This window comes from Haliotis rubra, unplaced genomic scaffold (genome assembly GCF_003918875.1).
Source record: "Haliotis rubra isolate DU_JTF1 unplaced genomic scaffold, ASM391887v1 Scf19, whole genome shotgun sequence".
Taxonomy (NCBI): Eukaryota; Metazoa; Mollusca; class Gastropoda; order Lepetellida; family Haliotidae; genus Haliotis; species Haliotis rubra.
Genome location: NW_025765891.1, coordinates 2,718,255 through 2,740,000, shown reverse-complemented (window position 1 = coordinate 2,740,000; position 21,746 = coordinate 2,718,255). Strand labels below are relative to the sequence as shown.

Below are 21,746 nucleotides of genomic sequence, written 5' to 3'. Positions count from 1 at the left end.
TTTTTGATAATTATTTGGCTCTTATAGAATAAGAGATGTGGTCTTTGAGGAACAGTGATTTTAACAAATTATGAGAGTTTTGATAAACTCAGTTGGTTATGGAATGGTACTACAGTCCATGCCTGTTGTTTTGTCTTCACTGTCAACAGAATTTGTGTACAGGAAATAACGTACATACATTTGTATATAAAACGTATCTTGAACGATACATTTTGTTTTTTCATCTATCAATCGAGATCGTATTTGTGTGCTCTTTAAAATCTTTCATTTTCAGATATATTAATATTGTAATGTAAGAGATATAAATACAGTTTTGATAGGGCATGTAAAATTTAAGGGTATATTTGCAGAATTATCAATATTTCTAATCCCGATTTGTAGCATTTTAGTGTAACTAGAAACCAAATGTAAAATTGATATTGTTATGTAAAGCCACTCTCAGACTTTTGAGTGACAGACTTATCATCTCATGGAAAAAGAGAAAATTAGATACCAGACTAGTACTGATAAAGATGAGCAGTTTCTAACCTTGATATTCTTGTCAAAACTGTGAAATGTGTAATTTAAGTGAGACTTTTGTGAAGAAATAGATGAGTTCTACCAGAAACTTTTAACACTCTTCCCGAGATGGGTCTCACAAAGCGTGGGCGGCAAGGTGGCTTTCTGGTTTCAGCATCAGCAAAACACCCATCCAAGTTGTCTACATGGGATAGTGGGGATTAAAGCTCACTCACTCACTCACTCACTCACTCACTCACTCACTCACTCACTCACTCACTCACTCACTCACTCACTCACTCACTCACTCACTCACTCACTCACTCACACTCACTCACTCACTCACTCACTCACTCACTCACTCACTCACTCACTCACTCACTCACTCACCACTCACAGTCCACACCCATCCAGTCACCCATCCAGTCACACACTCATATGTATTCTACACATATCAAATAAATATATCAAATATTTATTGTGCAAACGTTCCATACAGAAACAGTGACAATATTCTATAAACTACATAAACAAGATATACAATGAATCACATATATATGATGAGCAACAAAACATATAATAATACAAATGGGTATAATAATAATAATGGCCTAGCACAATCAGATCTTCTATATTTGTTTAAAGTTGTACATGTGATAGCAAATAATTTCTATAGTATTTGGATCATTATTTCTAAAAAGGAGGTTAAATTTTTCAGTGGTAGTAAGTCTGAGAAAGTTATTAATTTTAGAGGAAAGGGAGTTAGATAAGGACTTTCTTGCATCTGAATGTTTAGTGCAACACATGAAATGGTGTTGTTCATCCTCAAGGACAGAGCATTTATCACACAGACGGTCCTCCAAAGGTGTAGGTGGTCTTGTTCTCCTACCCAGTTCAATTTTTAGTCTATGGTCACTCAGTCTTAGTTTTGTGAAGTGGATACGGTGTTTTTTAATTTTGCAGTGTTGCAGGTACGGTTCAAAGTTGATTTCAGATTTAAATTTTCTATATGTTCTAAGTTTGTTCCTTGAAATTAATGTGTTTGGATTATATTCCTATAATTAAGATCCAAGATGTCTACATGGGATAGTGGGGATTAACTCACTCACTCACTCACTCACTCACTCATCCACTCTCTCACTCACCCATCCACTCACCCACTCATGTATTCAACACATATATTCCTATAATTACATTAGTTAATATATACATAACCCACTTCAAACTCAGAGTCCCTGTTTATCCTAACTTTGTCCTTCAGCATGAGGCTTAGACTTTGACCATTCATTCTGGGAGGGAAAGATAATCTGTAATTCCCTGAAACTCGTTGGTTATTTTTTAGTTATTCAATGGTGACAGGCACAGCTACCACCCACCTGTAAAGTCCAATTTGTAGGATTAAATGCCAACCTCTCAGGGTATCCTTTTCCATATCTACCGATGAAAAGTAAACAAACCGACTGAAGACAGCTTGGCCGTCAACACGTAGAGGTCATATGTCAGTCGACTCTCACCTTATGAATATGTATGTCCGCAATATGCAAACATGAAATGATGGAAGGCTTATCAGAATTTTGACTTTTTAAGTTTGCAAAGTCATTGCCTGTGAAAGTTAGCATCGTAAATCACAATTCTTACATTTCTTCAGGTTATTTGTCAATGCTTGTGAAGGTTCTTATAGCATAACATGATTGATACATTTTCCGGAGTTTAACAACCTTGCACCTGTTATGCTGTTTATGGAGATGCCATTTCTTACTATGTTGGTTTTATCTCTGGTAGGTCTTCTGTTGTGTATTAATTATCAATTGTCAAGATTAATGATTTATCCAATTTCATCTTTTGGGGAAAGGTTGGAATGTTAAAGGTAGTCTTATAAACATGTGAGACACGTGGATGGTAAAAGTTTTACTTGTAGATATAGTAGACATAGACTCTCTCTCATAGAATCTCAGACCTACAGTCTCTCTCTCTCTCTCTCTCTCTGTCTCTCTCTCTTTCTCTCTTTCTCTCTCTCTCTCTTTCTCTCACATACATCTCTTTGCACATACACACACATTTGTATGGAATGTGTCCATGTATTTCTGTATCTTTGTACCTACTGTGTTTAGATTTGTAGTTTATACAATATAGCCACTGTTCCTTCATGGCATGGAATTCTATGCAATAACATATCTTACCTATCTTATCTTATCTATGATAGATATATTTACTACAAAAACAATCACAGAAGGGTGTGATAACACTTAAGATTTATTACACAGGCCATTGTTTTTTTATGATATTTATGGAGCATAAGGATTCTCAGAAAATGGTTTCTATGATAAGATATTACCAAGATCAAGTCAGTAAACAACCTAGTTGACTGTATGAAACCAACTGTGACTGGCAACAGGATGTTTATTTCTTTCTCAATCCCAAATAATCATATTCCAGAACTAGCCCCACACCTCAAACTAGTTCAGGTCAACAACTGCATGTAGTTTTCTGTGGGAACATCTTGTTCCTTTCAAGCAGATAACAGCCATGGTTCTAAGAAAATCTCATGAGGGTTAGGTCTTTCTTCACCCAAAATTGTTGGAATTGACAACAAATCTTCCCACTCTACAAACCTTTTGTTGCCGTGGAGATTAGAATCTGTGTGCTGTGTCTGTCTCTGTACAGGGAGGCCTGATATAGATCTCACATGTCAACATGTTGCTTGTACCTTTAAATTGATAATGGCAGTAAAGTCCAGTTCTCCAATTGTGGTCCACTGACACACTACCAGCTTCCTGCACACTGGCATCGGCTGAACTCACAGTCATCGGCTGAACACAGTTGGCTATTTAAAAATAATGTATTTTCCTGAATGTGATGTTTTAATAGTTTCCTGTCGAGCTGTACTGTGTTGTCGTTGCATTGTACACAGTATTAAGATTATCTTTGTTCTCAATGAGAGTGATGTTGCTTTGAAATTTAACTATTCCGATATTTTTTATAATTTTTAATTTATACTTCTCTATTTAAAGTTGAAATTAATATCATATGCTTTGAAATTGCTTGTACAATTAGATAACTATTTCTGTTGACAAGATTACTAGAAGTAAAAAGTTGATGTCCTTTAAGCCTCTTTGTAATGTTTCTGCACATCAGCATTAAAATATTTTGTACAGCTGCCTGTAATTACTTTATTTGAATTAAAGGAAAATATATTTTAATAGTTTGATGTACTTTAATTAAAAATTGTCAAATTAATGCTTATACTTTAACATTCAAGAGTTAAAAATTAATATTGAAATATAATGTCAAAAATTCTGTATGGCCCAAACAAACACTCTCACCTCCATCTAATCAAGTCACTACATATTTTTCCAATGTGGAGATGAGGAGTATGTGTTTGTGCAAAACACACTATTCTGAAGAAGCTTATGAAATGGATGCACCATGGCATGATGCTGGCTCATTAGACAGCTCTTGAAGTCCTGCAGTATCCTAGCTAGATACCGGAAGTCTATTGAAAACAGGCAGCTGTTCCAATATAAGAATTATGTATTCATTTGCCTGGCGTCCATCCCTTGCTCAATCATGGGGGACTGTGAATGGTTGCTATCAATGAGATTGGGACTTGGGTGTAGGGATATAAAATGTGTGAAAAGTTGCTGCTTTCTCTGCATAGGACGTTAGGTACAATTCGAGAAAGCTGCCTCCATTGTGAGGAAGGAGTACGCATTGAACATACTGATGCAGGATGAATAGCTAGACTCTTTGTAAAGGTGGGCAAGGAAGATAAATGAACCATACCATATTGAAATATGCTGATCTGGCAGTTGAATAAAAGTGCGTGATTTTTCAATAATAGATAATTTTATCAAGAAATACTTTTTACTCTGTTATGGTGTCCAATGATAGAAGAAGGGTGAAAGCTGAGGGGTCATGTCAAAAGTTCTTTTCAGCTTCTTGAGCTTTTCAATGAGTGAAAGGCATACGTACTTGAAAACGCTCTTCACATTATTTCTGCTTATGAATCTTCACAGACTCCAAGGAACCATGTTGTATTATATAAGCTGTAAAATGGCTGACCCTTTGACCGACATAGGACAACCTACGTGATTTCTCACGTTTTACTTTTTTTTCTGTCAAGGTCATATTGAAACATTTTATATGATTTTATCTTTTTGTAAGTTTTTGTGCATGAAAGTAAGCAATTGTTCTACAATCTCCAGTTTGATGGTGGAATCAAACAGTTTAGAATAAGGACCACAAGGTCATGTCAAACTAGTTATATATTTATATTTATAATCTATTTATCTGGAGCCAAGTTCCAGCTATTCTGCTCACAGGTGCTTTGGACAAGTTGACTAATGACATATATTGACAATAAAATTAAATACAAATACTTGAGCATGTATGAAAATTAAAAATGTAAAAGTGGTTATGATATGGTCCCAGGTGAGGTTTATGTGGGCAGCCATGTGAAAAGAAAGGAACAGATGGTCAAGTGGTGCAGGTTCCCCTGCTGAGTTTAGATCTTATTTTTTTCTGAAGAGAGAATATCAAGCTGGTGTGTCAAGAGACTGACATGATTTACCTGTCATTCTTCACTCTTTGTTAATTCAAAATGAATTCTTCACATCATTGAAGAAACTTGTCAATGGATGACGAGTTGACTTGTGGAGTGTTAACTGTTAGACGTCTTTCACTCAGTCCTCTCAACCAATCCACTGGTCTTTGTCAATATTAGAGCGGATATCTTTTATGAATGTAATTTTGTACTTGTGTTTTGTGGAATTGACAAGTTAGGTGTGTTAGATGTCTGTTACAGATGGTTGGTCCCTTAATAAATTATAAATAGGTGAGGTGTAGGCTGACTAGATCCCACGTAGATTTCTCCTTAGATCAAAGATCAACCATTGCACATTGTTGTCACACAGAACATACTCCCATTGTCAGAACAACACATGACACAAGATGCATAAAATGGCCAGTTTAACAATGAAAACTTTATGAAAATAACTTGGAAAATTCTCAGAAAAATTTAATTTACATTTCAGTCTCTTATTGTTATGTTGTTTTGTGTAGCTTACAGAGTGATAACTACTGGTACATGCATGTTTCATATCATTGTCCTGAGCATGTGCAGGTACAGTGTCATACAGTCACCAAAACCATACAGTCTGGCCAAACAATCTCCAGCCTGTACCACAAGAAAAGTCATTTGCATATTTATAACACTGAAGCCACACCCTGAAGTATGCTACAAGCACTACATTATTGCTCAAGTCATGTTAATCTAAGTTTTGTTCTCAACTCCCGGGGAAGTATACAACTTTCTTGTAAGGTGTTGAAATGTTAACAGTTAAATGACCATTTCATCCTTCCGGGTACCCACTCACTGAGGCACATTTCAAACTACGTCACTTACCTATTTAGACACATCTTGTGCTTTATGTGCTACACGTTTCAGTATGGGAACAATATACTTGGAACTGCACTTATGCTGAATCTCTGGGATTGTTTTATTTGCTTATATTTAATTGTGATTCACTTTTCAAGTTGAAACACGCTGTTCTAATTAAAACAAATACTCCCTCAATTCTTTACAGCAGAGAAAATGCAGCATTCCAGACGTCTAATCAAGTTAATTTGTTTGTAACGTTTAAACTTGAGTGTTGATTATTCAACTCTTTAATGCAATCAGCACGTGACACAAGCTCCAATTTGTCTTAAGTTCACAGAAATAGCACCATTCTTTGTCATTCAGTAACTCGATGCCCCAATTTTCTTTCAATTAAAAAAACTAACTCTTTTTCTAATTGGGTGATAGTCCCAGATGTGTAACATTTAGCTACACCATGTACAGCGGAAACTTGCTGAAAAGTCAGATTTCATTCCAATTAAAAATGGCTGAAGTATAAAGGTTTTGCTTTCTGATTGTTTTATCTGGAGAACACTTCCTCCTTGAAATATAATGTCCATCTGTTGAACTGAAAATGAGCTAATTATGGGACCTCTGATGACAGTGACTGTACACTGTTGATATCTCATGGACTGGCACCTGAATCAAGTGGGTTCTTATCACGAGGCCCGATTTTTGTCAAATAATAACATCCTCTACATACACTTGGGGTTTTCCTTAACTCAGTTAGGTACATTTCCCACTGATAACAAGGAGAGGACTTTTGCTAAAACTTGCAGTTGCAATATTTGAGGGAAATAACAATGTTATTTTCGCTAGTGAAATATCATTTTGAACACTTTTCAATTGTTGACCGCTGTCACAGTTATGTCAATGTATTGATTGAACAAATGTGTGTTTATGTGAATTTGTTGTAAATTTGTTTACTATGTTGCATAGCGGAGGTTATGTTGCATATTTTTTGTTTATGTTGCTCATTTATGGCATATGTTAATATTTGTGTTTCATATTTATTATTTGTTGCGTATTTGTTTTCATATCTACTACTTTGTTGCATATTTGTTTTCATATTTACTACTTTGTTGCATATTTGTTTTCATATTTACTACTTTGTTTTGCATATTTGTTTCATATTTATTATTTGTTGCATATTTGTTTCATACTCATTACTTTGTTGCGTATTTGTTTTCATATCTACGACTTTATTGCATATTTGTTTTCATATTTACTACTTTGTTGCATATTTGTTTTCATATTTACTACTTTGTTTTGCATATTTGTTTCATATTTATTATTTGTTGCATATTTGTTTCATACTCATTACTTTGTTGCGTATTTGTTTTCATATCTAAGACTTTATTGCATATTTGTTTTCATATTTACTACTTTGTTGCATATTTGTTTCATATTCATTACTTTGTTGCTATACATATATTGTTTTTGATTTTACGAACAAATTGATCATATTGAAAATTTACTGCTTATGTGGTGGGCATAACTTCAGTTACATGCACATCCATCATTTTAATTATAGGTTGCTTACGTTGCCAAAACGTTGCTGTTGTTACTAATGCATGGTTTATGTTGCTTATGTTACTACCTATGCCAGCGTGATGTTACTTTAGTTACATACGTGAATCAAATGTTGCAAGTACTGCTGGTAGTGCTCATCACTGCTTACGTTGTTAAGTGATGCATAAACATCCCTTATGTTACTTATATAGACCCGTGAAGGTCTGGGTTAGAGTATTGATCTTCAGTAACCCATGCTTATCGTAAGAGGCGACTAACGGGATCTGGTGGTCAGGCTCGCTGTCTTGGTTGATACATGACATCGGTTGCCAATTGCCCAGATCGATGCTCATGCTGTTGATCACTGGATTGTCTGGTCCAGACTCGATTATTTACAGACCGCCGCCATATGGCTGGAATGTTGCTGAGTGCGGCGTAAAACTAAACTCACTCACTATGTTACTTATACTGATGTTGCTTATGCTTTCAGTGTACAAGTCACCTGAGTATGAATCCCTTGGCTTTGACCTTTTGAAAAAACAGATGGTAGCCATCGGCTATCCAGAGGCAATCAATGACTTCGAATATGATCCAACTTTTCCAATCAGGTAAGCACCCAGTTGTCTCCCCTTACGACTGATACATTTCAAATGCCTCAAGAAGTAATCATTGCTCATACTCTGGTTCTGGATGTGTATAGGTTAATACAATGTTTGGGAGTTATTGTACTGTGATGTTTTTCATGATTCTGTGAATCAAAAGGGACAGCCAAAAGAAAACATCCGGTTTGTGTTTGTATTTTTGGTGGGGTGTGCATTTTGAGTTAAGATCGTGATTGCCTGTCAAAGAGTTATAACTTTGTCATTAACTTATGCCAGTGAGTATCCATGACCATTTCCAGCAATGATGTTCAGATATTCAAGACAGATTATTTTCAGTTGATGTTTTGTTTTCACTGTTGAGATACTTGAAGTTTTGAAAATGAACCATTAAAATATCATCAAAGTATATGGATACACGCAGATGTATATTTTACAAGGCTCAATGTATTCACTTAATGAGGATTGTGTGGACGATACATCCTTGATTTTAATGTTATGGGAACATTTTCATCATGACACTGAAATATGATGATATTTTAACATTTTGAGACTGTTCTCTTGTTGTGTTCAAGTCCCAGTTGGTCTGTCCCAACCTTTGTATCATTAGTTTCCAAGATTCTGAAGTAAACATTAACCAAAACCCATGGTAATATGTCGGGTATCCATGACAACCTCACAACATCCGGTTGATAATGATAATGTACATGCACCATATAAAACAGTGATTCAATACTGTAAACATATATTGCTGGTAAAATCACTATTTTGTTGTGATTCAGTAGTCAACACGTGCTTATGACGTAGTCTGAATCATACAGTGGAATCTGGAATATTATCGCAGGCTTCATATGATTATTGAAAGGGTTTCTATGTGCATAATTAGACTTCAAGTAGTTGTTTACTTCAGCTGTATATATATCTGGTTGTTTCAGGGGGAAAGGTAGTCTGTCGCACAGACCCTGAAACAAATATATCCAAGAAAGGCCATACAGGACTAGAATATGTGGCAAGTCAAATGAAAATGAAGGAAGTCTATGGGCTAATTTTAATTATATTTTATGATTATTTTGTATGAACAGTTTTTTTCTGTAAAATATGTTCGTTTCAGAGACTCGATGTTAGTCTAGGGGGAAGCTTACTGTTGGTCTGTTGAATAGTCTATGATTAAACACACATCACAATACACTGTTGGTCTGTTGAATAGTCTATGATTAAACACATCATAAATAAACTGTTGGTCTGTTGAATAGTCTATGATTAAACACATCACAATACACTGTTGGTCTGTTGAATAGTCTATGATTAAACACATCACAATACACTGTTGGTCTGTTGAATAGTCTATGATTAAACACATCACAATACACTGTTGGTCTGTTGACTAGTCTAGGATTAAACACATCACAATACACTGTTGGTCTGTTGACTAGGATTAAACACATCACAATACACTGTTGGTCTGTTGACTAGTCTAGGATTAAACACATCACAATACACTGTTGGTCTGTTGAATAGTCTAGGATTAAACACATCACAATACACTGTTGGTCTGTTGACTAGTCTATGATTAAACACATCACAATACACTGTTGGTCTGTTGACTAGTCTATGATTAAACACATCACAATACACTGTTGGTCTGTTGACTAGTCTATGATTAAACACATCACAATACACTGTTGGTCTGTTGAATAGTCTATGATTAAACACATCAAAATACACTGTTGGTCTGCATCCTTTGGCCCATCTGGTTTAATACAACTGTAGATTCCTGAACAGGAGGAGAATTATCCATTAATTGGTCTAATGTTTTCACATTTGTGTTTCAACATGTTCAAGTAGTAATCTGCATGTTTAGAACAAATATACCAGTGATAACTAGAGTTTGCCTTTGACCAAAGACCATATATTATATGGTCTCTGTTTTGACACAGTTGGAAGTCAATGAAGCATTCCCAGCCATATTGGCTGAGATGAAGCTCCTTTAAGTGGAAGAGGTGTAAGGAATATGTCAATACTTAATTGTTTAATGATGTGTAGTCTGTAGTAAGACGAGGATCTCATTATGTTTGTCGTAAGAAGCAGTTTGGTACTGGTGAGAAGCAGTTCAGCACCAGTACATCGTAATTTGAAAGCTGGGGCTTTCCTTCCTCGGGTGAATGGTAATGATTCAGGGTTAAGCTTGGAGATATTCCACATTTAAGACAGTTCCCATGGCATTACTGAGATTAGACTGGCGATTATGTTGTGCATTGTTTACAACTCACTGTTCAACTATTGTGGATGTATGGTATTTAGGAATTATGTAAACTGACAATGGGATCTGTATTATTGTTTTCATATCAAGGGTTACAGAAATGAAGGGAGTGTGTTCTAAAGTGTTTCAACTCACCAATCCCCAAATCGGACCAACCTTTGAAAGTATGTGTTAACTCTTCAAACAACAGTTATTTCATACAAACTGAAACAAAATAATCAGACAGATTTATGGGCATTTCTGTATGGGTTACCTAAGTTAATTTGTTAAAAAAAATATGCAATGAAAATCAGTGTAGTCTCACATGATGTTTTCATTCAGACTTTTATCATCTGCAAGATTGCCCATTATATACACTTGGTTTATATTATTGATATTAAACCAATATCCTTAATTATCCATCTGTTCTTCGTCAAATTAAATTGATTTATGTCATGTAAATTTTGAAATTTTAAAGTTAAATATTAAAACCATCCTAGCAGAATACAAATTATGACCAGACCCTCTGATTTGGCAGTTAGCGCCAGTTGTACACAGGAACCAAGAAGAAGTACATGTGGTAGATATTAAAGTATATTACTTATTGATGCCATGGGATAATATAGATAGGAGCACTTCTGGAGTATGATGGGAGATGTGATATGGCCTGACTCTCATTCCACAGGAAGTGAAGTGTTTTCGACTGGAGGAGAGCAGAAAATAGAATGATGGGAAAAGATTAAGTCAACAGACATTGGTTTAGAAGGTCAAGGACAAACTATTTAGACCATTTCAGTTATTTGCCAATATGATTTGATGAAATTATATTGTAAATTCAATAAAAATGTAGAGAGATTTTTAAAAAATACAAATTAGAAGTTGTCGGTACTACTGGTTGAAAAGGACATGCTGACACCTTTCCTCAGACACCTGGTGTCGACATTGAGTTTTTTCAAAAGTAACATTAATTCAGAAACATTAGGGTTAGCAACAAACAACAGGATTAGTAACAAACAACAGGACTAGTAACCATCAGGGTTAGTAACAAACAACAGGACTAGTAACCATCAGGGTTAGTAACAAACAATAGGACTAGTAACCATCAGGGTTAGTAACAAACAACAGGACTAGTAACCATCAGGGTTAGTAACAAACAACAGGACTAGGGTTAGTAACAAACAAGTAACCAGGACTAGTAAACCATCAGGGTTAGTAACAAACAATAGGACTAGTAACCATCAGGGTTAGTAACAAACAATAGGACTAGTAACCATCAGGGTTAGTAACAAACAATAGGACTAACAACAGGACTAGTAACCATCAGGGTTAGTAACAAACAACAGGACTAGTAACCATCAGGGTTAGTAACAAACAACAGGACTAGTAACCATCAGGGTTAGTAACAAACAACAGGACTAGTAACCATCAGGGTTAGTAACAAACAACAGGACTAGTAACCATCAGGGTTAGTAACAAACAACAGGACTAGTAACCATCAGGGTTAGTAACAAACAACAGGACTAGTAACCATCAGGGTTAGTAACAAACAACAGGACTAGTAACCATCAGGGTTAGTAACAAACAACAGGACTAGTAACCATCAGGGTTAGTAACAAACAACAGGACTAGTAACCATCAGGACTAGTAACCATCAGTAACAAACAATAGGACTAGTAACCATCAGGGTTAGTAACAAACAACAGGACTAGGGTTAGTAACAAACAACAGGACTAGTAACCATCAACCATCAGGGTTAGTAACAAAACCAACAGGACTAGTAACCAACAGGACTAGTAACCAACAGGACTAGTAACCATCAGGGTTAGTTAGTAACAGGGTTAGTAACAACAATAGGACTAGTAACCATCAGGGTTAGTAACAAACAAACAGGACTAGTAACCATCAGGAGTTGGTTAGTAACAAACAACAGGACTAGTAACCATCAGGGTTAGTAACAAACAACAGGACTAGTAACCATCAGGGTTAGTAACAAACAATAGGACTAGTAACCATCAGGGTTAGTAACAAACAACAGGACTAGTAACCATCAGGGTTAGTAACAAACAATAAAACTAGTAACCATCAGGGTTAGTAACAAACAATAGGACTAGTAACCATCAGGGTTAGTAACAAACAACAGGACTAGTAACCATCAGGGTTAGTAACAAACAACAGGACTAGTAACCATCAGGGTTAGTAACAAACAACAGGACTAGTAACCATCAGGGTTAGTAACAAACAACAGGACTAGTAACCATCAGGGTTAGTAACAAACAACAGGACTAGTAACCAACATCAGGGTTAGTAACAAACAACAGTAAACTACTAGTAACCATCAGGGACTAGTAACAAACAACAGGACTAGTAACCATCAGGGTTAGTAACAAACAATAGGACTAGTAACCATCAGGGTTAGTAACAAACAATAGGGCTAGGTAACTAAACAACAGGACTAGTAACCATCAGGGTTAGTAACAAACAACAGGACTAGTAACCATCAGGGTTAGTAACAAACAACAGGACTAGTAACCATCAGGGTTAGTAACAAACAACAGGACTAGTAACCATCAGGATTAGTAACAAACAACAGGACAACTAGTAAACCATCAGGGTTAGTAACAAACAACAGGACTAGTAGTAACAAACAACAGGACTAGTAACCATCAGGGTTAGTAACAAACAACAGGACTAGTAACCATCAGGGTTAGTAACAAACAATAGGACTAGTAACCATCAGGGTTAGTAACAAACAATAGGACTAGTAACCATCAGAGTTAGTAACAAACAATAGACTAGTAACCATCAGGGTTAGTAACAAACAATAGGACTAGTAACCATCAGGGCTAGTAACAAGTCACATACTGCAACAAAGACATATGCTCTGGAAGTTCCACAGGTTTCTTTACAAACATACATGAGTTACCCGGTGCTAGGCCTGTTGTTTGTTCCTAATCCTGACAGTTTCTAGGCATATTGTTTATGTTGGCAACAAACATATTTTGGTTTCTATAATGTCTGCTGACCACACTTTACTGACCTGCTGAGAATTTGATTGCATAAAAGCTCATTTTAGATGGACATTTTCTGCGACTTGCACCAGAATAAAACATGGCCCATCATAGAATGATAATAAGTTTTACTTTCAGTATTGAATGAGTGTCAAGGACAATGCCATGATCCTGGCATCCTGGCTCAATGATATGCTAACTGAATTGTTGACATACGCAGCTGTGCTTCAGAAGTGTATACAGTTGCACTTACCACACACCGCTGTTGATATGATATACACAAGACTGCACTCCAGACTCCCCGATATAAACTGGTGTATAAATGGTTTATCCCACATCTATGTGTTAAAGAATAATTGTCTTTTCTTCTTTCCGTGTTGTAATGGGTGATGATATGGTGTTGACTGCATTCATTTCACGTTTGGTGATAAATGTTTATGTCAAAAACTCACTAGAAACCTAAGTTTAAGTTTATTTAGTGTATTAAAGCTTAAAAGGTTTTCAAAAAGATTCTGCAGATGCACAACAATGAGCTGATGATTCATACTGTGATGTGATGTTTGTGTTGTTCCTGTTCACTAGTATTCACACCGGAAACATCAAGAATAGGCTTTACATGTTGTACTCCAGAGCATGAAACAAACACTCCAGACTCCCAGAAGTTAACAGAATAGAGAAGTATAACCAACATTTATATCTTACAATTGGCAAGGATGTTAAAGTGATGTCATCATTATTCCAACTTGTGGTGCGCTGCCAAGGAACTGGATTTCACTCAATCGACCAAGGAACTTGATGACACACGATCAGCCAAGGAGCTTGATGACACACAGTCAGCCAAGGAGCTAGATGACACACAGTCAGCCAAGGAGCTTGATGACACACAGTCAGCCAAGGAGCTTGATGACACACGATCAGCCAAGGAGCTAGATGACACACGATCAGCGAAGGAGCTTGATGACACACAGTCAGCCAAGGAGCTAGATGACACACAGTCAGCCAAGGAGCTTGATGACACACAGTCAGCCAAGGAGCTAGATGACACACAGTCAGCCAAGGAGCTTGATGACACACAGTCAGCCAAGGAGCTTGATGACACACAGTCAGCCAAGGAGCTTGATGACACACAGTCAGCCAAGGAGCTTGATGACACACAGTCAGCCAAGGAGCTTGATGACACACAGTCAGCCAAGGAGCTTGATGACACACAGTCAGCCAAGGAGCTTGATGACACACAGTCAGCCAAGGAGCTTGATGACACAGTCAGCCAAGGAGCTTGATGACACACAGTCAGCCAAGGAGCTTGATGACACACAGTCAGCCAAGGAGCTTGATGACACAGTCAGCCAAGGAGCTTGATGACACACAGTCAGCCAAGGAGCTTGATGACACACAGTCAGCCAAGGAGCTTGATGACACACAGTCAGCCAAGGAGCTTGATGACACACAGTCAGCCAAGACACACAGTCAGCCAAGGAGCTTGATGACACACAGTCAGCCAAGGAGCTTGATGACACACAGTCAGCCAAGGAGCTTGATGACACACAGTCAGCCAAGGAGCTTGATGACACACAGTCAGCCAAGGAGCTTGATGACACAGTCAGCCAAGGAGCTTGATGACACACAGTCAGCCAAGGAGCTTGATGACACACAGTCAGCCAAGGCTTGAGCTTGATGACACACGAGTCAGCCAAGGAGCTTGATGACACACAGTCAGCCAAGGAGCTTGATGACACACAGTCAGCCAAGGAGCTAGATGACACACAGTCAGCCAAGGAGCTTGATGACACACAGTCAGCCAAGGAGCTTGATGACACACAGTCAGCCAAGGAGCTTGATGACACACAGTCAGCCAAGGAGCTTGGTGACACAGTGACTTGATGACACAGTCAGCCAAGGAGCTTGATGACACACAGTCAGCCAAGGAGCTTGATCACACAGTCAGCCAAGGAGCTTGATGACACACAGTCAGCCAAGGAGCTAGATGACACACAGTCAGCCAAGGAGCTTGATGACACACAGTCAGCCAAGGAGCTTGATGACACACAGTCAGCCAAGGAGCTAGATGACACACAGTCAGCCAAGGAGCTTGATGACACACACAGTCAGCCAAGGAGCTTGATGACACACAGTCAGCCAAGGAGCTAGATGACACACAGTCAGCCAAGGAGCTTGATGACACACAGTCAGTCAATAAGGAGCTTGATGACACACAGTCAGCCAAGGAGCTTGATGACACACAGTCAGCCAAGGAGCTTGATGACACACAGTCAGCCAAGGAGCTTGATTGACACACAGTCAGCCAAGGAGCTTGATGACACACAGTCAGCCAAGGAGCTTGATGACACACAGTCAGCCAAGGAGCTTGATGACACACAGTCAGCCAAGGAGCTAGATGACACACAGTCAGCCAAGGAGCTTGATGACACACAGTCAGCCAAGGAGCTTGATGACACACAGTCAGCCAAGGAGCTTGATGACACACAGTCAGCCAAGGAGCTTGATGACACACAGTCAGCCAAGGAGCTAGATGACACACAGTCAGCCAAGGAGCTAGATGACACACAGTCAGCCAAGGAGCTAGATGACACACAGTCAGCCAAGGAGCTTGATGACACACAGTCAGCCAAGGAGCTTGATGACACACAGTCAGTCAGCCAAGCCAAAGAGCTAGATGACACACAGTCAGCCAAGGAGCTAGATGACACACAGTCAGCCAAGGAGCTTGATGACACACAGTCAGCCAAGGAGCTAGATGACACACAGTCAGCCAAGGAGCTTGATGACACAGTCACAAGGAGTCATGACCAAGGAGGAGCTTGATGACACACAGTCAGCCAAGGAGCTTGATGACACACAGTCAGCCAAGGAGCTTGATGACACACAGTCAGCCAAGGAGCTTGATGACACACAGTCAGCCAAGGAGCTTGATGACACACAGTCAGCCAAGGAGCTAGATGACACACAGTCAGCCAAGGAGCTTGATGACACACAGTCAGCCAAGGAGCTAGATGACACACAATCAGCCAAGGAGCTTGATGACACACAATCAGCCAAGGAGCTAGATGACACACAATCAGCCAAGGAGCTTGATGACACACAGTCAGCCAAGGAGCTAGATGACACACAATCAGCCAAGGAGCTAGATGACACATAATCAGCCAAGGAACTTGATGACACACAGTCAGCCAAGGAGCTTGATGAAGGAGCTAGATGACACACAGTCAGCCAAGGAGCTTGATGACACACAATCAGCCAAGGAGCTAGATGACACACAGTCAGCCAAGGAGCTAGATGACACACAGTCAGCCAAGGAGCTAGATGACACACAATCAGCCAAGGAGCTTGATGACACACAATCAGCCAAGGAGCTTGATGACACACAATCAGCCAAGGAGCTAGATGACACACAATCAGCCAAGGAACTTGATGACACACAGTCAGCCAAGGAGCTAGATGACACACAGTCAGCCAAGGAGCTTGATGACACACAATCAGCCAAAGAGCTAGATGACACACAGTCAGCCAAGGAGCTAGATGACACACAATCAGCCAAGGAACTTGATGACACACAATGAGCCAAGGAGCTAGATGACACACAATCAGCCAAAGAGCTTGATGACACACGATCAGCCAAGGAGCTTGATGACACACAGTCAGCCAAGGAGCTTGATGACACACAGTCAGCCAAGGAGCTAGATGACACACAGTCAGCCAAGGAGCTAGATGACACACAGTCAACCAAGCAAGTCGATGACACACAGTCAGCTGAGGAGGTTGATGACACACAGTCAGCCAAAGAGGTTGTTGACACACAGTCAGCCCAAGAAGTTGTTGACACACAGTCAGCCAAAGAAGTCGATGACACACAGTCAGCCAAAGAAGTCGATGACACACAGTCAGCCAAAGAAGTCGATGACACACAGTCAGCCAAAGAAGTCGATGACACACAGACAACCAAGGAGCTAGATGACACACAATCAGCCCAGGAGCTCGATGACACACAGTCAGCCGAGGAACTCTATTACACTTAACCAGGCATAGAGTGTAACCACATTATGTTGTGTGGTCCACTCTTCTGACAGGCATACAGGACATGGAACTATTCTCAGGAATCCATGTCAGGTGTAATAACAGTTCTATCTCACTCTTCTGGGAATTAAACCTCAGACCTATGGCTTAACAAGAGAACACTTTAACCACAAAACTACCCTCTGCCCTCACCCACACATATTTCACAAGAGTAGAAAAATATACAAATCAGCTCAGAAGATACATTAACCACTGAGAAATAGCAGTAACTGAGACCAGTAGTATAAATGTTTATTAATGCATAGATAATTATAAGCCACATAACTCTTCCTATAATCACAAGAAATGTTTACAAGAAGAGGTTTCAACTATATCATTAACTCAACTTAAAATTTCTGAAAATTGTAAATTGAAGAACTCGATAGGTTTGTGGCTGTAGCATTTAGTGTTTGAGACAGATGCAGGATTGAACATGGCCGACCTTGGTCCGGCGCTTGTACCGACTGACTTACATCATTATACACAGACCTTCAGTGAATACTGTAATGATGTTCATTAAATACAAACTGAATCTTTGTAATTGATTTATTTGGGAAGACAGGCTTCCATAACATTGATTTCAGGGCTTATTAAAATCTTCAGCGGTGAAAAATGCCAAGCTGGTTTGGTTCCCAGGCAGGGCACACTTCATACAAGTTTGTCAAGGGAATGTTTTCATGTAATTTTGTCACTTATTTCATTTTGATAAAAATTATTAGATTTAAAGGGAGATGTTGAAGAAGGCATTTAACAAATTGAGAAGATTTTACACTAATAAAAAACTAACAGGAAATTATTTGATCGCGAAATATAACCAAATGCTTTAATTCAGATGTGGTGAATGTTTCTTTAGAAAAATTGCATTCATTCATCAAGATACCAGGACTGATATTTAAAGATGCTTTCATCATCCTTTTCTTCAACGCTTAATACAAATTCATTGTATTTGTTGCATATTTGCAAAGCGACTTGTATGTGATCATCGCTAATGAGCTATGATAATTATGCTTCCGATTTTTAGCAAGTTTCATTTCCTAAATGTGCACAATTATCTAATGGTTGAATACGGAAGATATTCAAGCACAGACTTCATGACCAGATGATAATTACATTTGACTATCTTCACCTTACACATTAGCACATTTGAAAACAGTAATAAATTTTCAATAAGCATGCTGATGTACAAAGAAGTGGTAATTACGAAGCGTTATACAACAGATGAATTCAGGGACATAAGATTGCAGAGTGATGCTCGTAAATTTACAAAAGATCTTTTCACAAATGGTGTTGCCTTTCAAATGAAAGAGAATGGAGGCATGCAAGAAAAGGCGCTAAACGATACTGTGTGGGGCAGTAGACCGCGCCTCATACGATTATGCCTCGATTTCATGGGAACCAAACAGGAAGTGGAATGATTGCGTGGAAGCAGTGCAAGCCAACCAATGAGTTCGAACAATTGTGTTGCAAAGTGCACATAAAAACCAAATGTGTCTTTGCACAATTGTCTTGCACAAGTGCACACATTTCTTTGTAGTTTTCATTTCATTTACTGGCTAAAGAGACCACTTTTTTCTCACCAAGCATTGATGCATTATAGTATAGCTCCATTACAGGGGTGTAATTAATGGGCAATAACATGATTACTTGAAGCAGGCATTTTGGTACTGTGAAATAATGGGCTAATTGATACAATCTTTATCAGTGAGAAAAAATATTGCGATAAAACAGCACTGCGCATCTTGATAACATTTAGAGGTATGTAGAATTTCCTTGTAGACTACTGGATGTCTGGGCTTGATGTAGAAAGTGAAATATGACAATTGCAGGAATTGTATGGAAATATCTGTGGAACATTGTCCAACTATCAAGGCATTAGAGAGGCGCATTGTTGATAAAGAGAATTTAATACTGCATAGAGAGTTTTTGAAACTGAATAAAGGCTTGTGTTTGAACTTGGGGCAGAAGAATTGTTGGTTGATGTGTTTTAGCTAACTAAGGGTCATAATTGATAAGCATCTCTTGTTTTTTCTACATTTTGGTTTTGATGAAAATGGAACAGAATTTTTCAATATTTTGGCATTACACATATTAAAGGTTTAACTAGTTTTTTGTATTATAACAATGACTTCTTTGATGGGCATTTTAGAAGTTGGGTTGATGAAGAATGATGACAATTTTTATGGATATACAACTTTTTATTCTGTGGAGGCGACGTTTCGACATAGATTCAAATGTCGTTGTCAAGCAAGTGATGTTGAAACGTCACCCTTCACAGAATAAAAGAAGTTGTATATCCATAAAAAATGTCATCATTCTACATTATAACACTGGTTATTTGCAACAAACAGCTTACAGTTGAAAGCATATCACACAAATATTAAACTGAAAGAGGTTTTGACTGAGTTCCAAGAAGTTCTAGAAGACAGAAGACACACCTTTGAAGGATGTGTAACTGAAGTAACATTGCCAATTTTTTTATAAAAATATAATTTGGATTAAGTAGATGTCTTGTCTGATGCGGAGAATGTTTCAAGGAAGCAAATGAGTAAAGACGTTGATTGAGACTTTGGAAGTATGCATTTGGCGCAAATCCAGTGCAGCCATTCCGACAACTGCCCGCAGCGTGGAAGTAAGCATGACATCCTTAAGAGGGCTGTATGTAATTCAAGATACTTTGGACTGAATGCTTATTATTCTATGACATATCATAACAGGGACGTAAAACCAGAACTCTAGTTGATGGTCCATTAAAGCTCAGCATGTCAGCGTTTCTGTCATAATTGACAATGAAAATGGCTGCAATTTACAATAAGAGGTTTATTGCTTATTGGCTCAAGGACATTTGTCATTGGATGAAGTGGGTGGTGATTGCAGGGCAGTGTAAATAAATCATGTTATTGCTCAATTATTATGCTTGCTTTTCGTTGATGTTTGTTGTGAATATTAATTGTATAAACATTCATAATAAGGTAATTTTAAGTGTTCCTGTTTGGGCTTTGTACACCGAAACAGGATCAGTGGGAATCATGACTTGGGCAAATGGAAACAAGATGGGAAATTAGGGAACAGTGACATGGCTTATTATAAGCTGATTTTAGTTATCAGAAGTATTAATTCTAGGTTCCCACATTGTTGGTAGAGACTCAAACCCATTTGTGCTTACAGCTGTATTAGTGATGGAAGCTGTTTTAATGGTAGTGGTAATTGTTGTCTGTTGTAGTAGTTGTAGTCAGTGGTGGCAGTGGTGGTGGTAGTTGAAGGGATGGTTTTAGTGCTAGTGGTGGTTGTGGTCTGTTGTAGGGATGGTTTTAGTGGTAGTGGCCATGGTTGTCTGTTGTAGCTGTTGTAGTCAGTGGTGGTCAGTGGTGGTGGTAGTTGTTGTAGTTGTAGTCAGTGGTGGCAGTGGTGGTGGTAGTTGAAGGGATGGTTTTAGTGGTAGTGGTAATTGTTGTCTGTTGTAGTAGCTGTTCTAGTTCTAGTCAGTGGTGGCAGTGGTGGTGGTAGTTGTTGTAGTTGTAGTCAGTGGTGGTGGTAGTTGAAGGGATGGTAGACATAGTAGCTGTTGTAGTTTAAGGGTAGAAGTAGTAGCAGTCAAAGTAGAGGTGGAAGTAGCAGAAGATGTGACAGGTATTTACCACTTAGTGAAACAGTTGTACCTTCCATATTTAGCAAGATTGGAAGTAGTTGTAGTAGCTGTAGAAGAATCAAGGACTGTTGTCAGGTGTCACATATATTTGCCCCAGGTATGTTTCTCAAGCAGAAATCTACACAAATACAGAATACAGACACAGAATTGTGGATGAGGCCATATTTCTCAAACTGAAATCAGCTCATGTTAGTAGTAGTAGTAGTAGTAGTAGTAGTATTAGTAGTAGTAGAAGTAGTAGCAGTAGTAGTAGTAGTAGTAGTAGAAGTAGTAGTAGGAGAAGTAGTAGTAGTAGAAGTAGTAGTAGAAGAAGTAGTAGTAGTAGTAGTAGTAGCTGCTATAGTTGTAGTAGTTAGTAGTAGAAGTGATAGCAGAGATAATAGCAGTGGCATTGGAAGTAGTAAATAGAAGTAGTTGTAACGGTAGTGCATTTTGTAGATGTGATTGACGGTAGTAGTATCTGTCAAACTTTGTACATGTTGTTGTTGTTGTTTTTGCTGTTGTTGTTGTGGCTGTAGCTGTTACTAACGAAGCTGTCTTGTCTAGCCCCACTTTCATGTTTCTAGAATTTCCACGTATCTTCCGAGCCTTATCGCCATCACTACATAGTCTGTGGTTTTCCATGGTGCTATTTGATACTTTTTCAAAGGGATGCTTTACTGTTTGTGTAGATGTTTTAAGTGTTTTGATAACATGTTAATCTCAAGGAATATGTAAGTAGCGTAAAGACCATCTCAATATTGATACAAGTCGTATGATAGCTTATTACGGGCTG

At 38.3% G+C, this 21,746-nt stretch overlaps 1 protein-coding gene across 1 annotated transcript in view; it reads left to right on the top strand.

Moving 5' to 3' along the window:
* Positions 1-21,746, top strand: part of LOC124274363 (cytosolic purine 5'-nucleotidase-like) — a 185,112-nt gene that overhangs the window by 18,484 nt on the left and 144,882 nt on the right. The window contains 1 exon segment of the mRNA XM_046709737.1: positions 7,899-8,016. Coding sequence (XP_046565693.1) covers positions 7,899-8,016 — 118 coding nt within the window.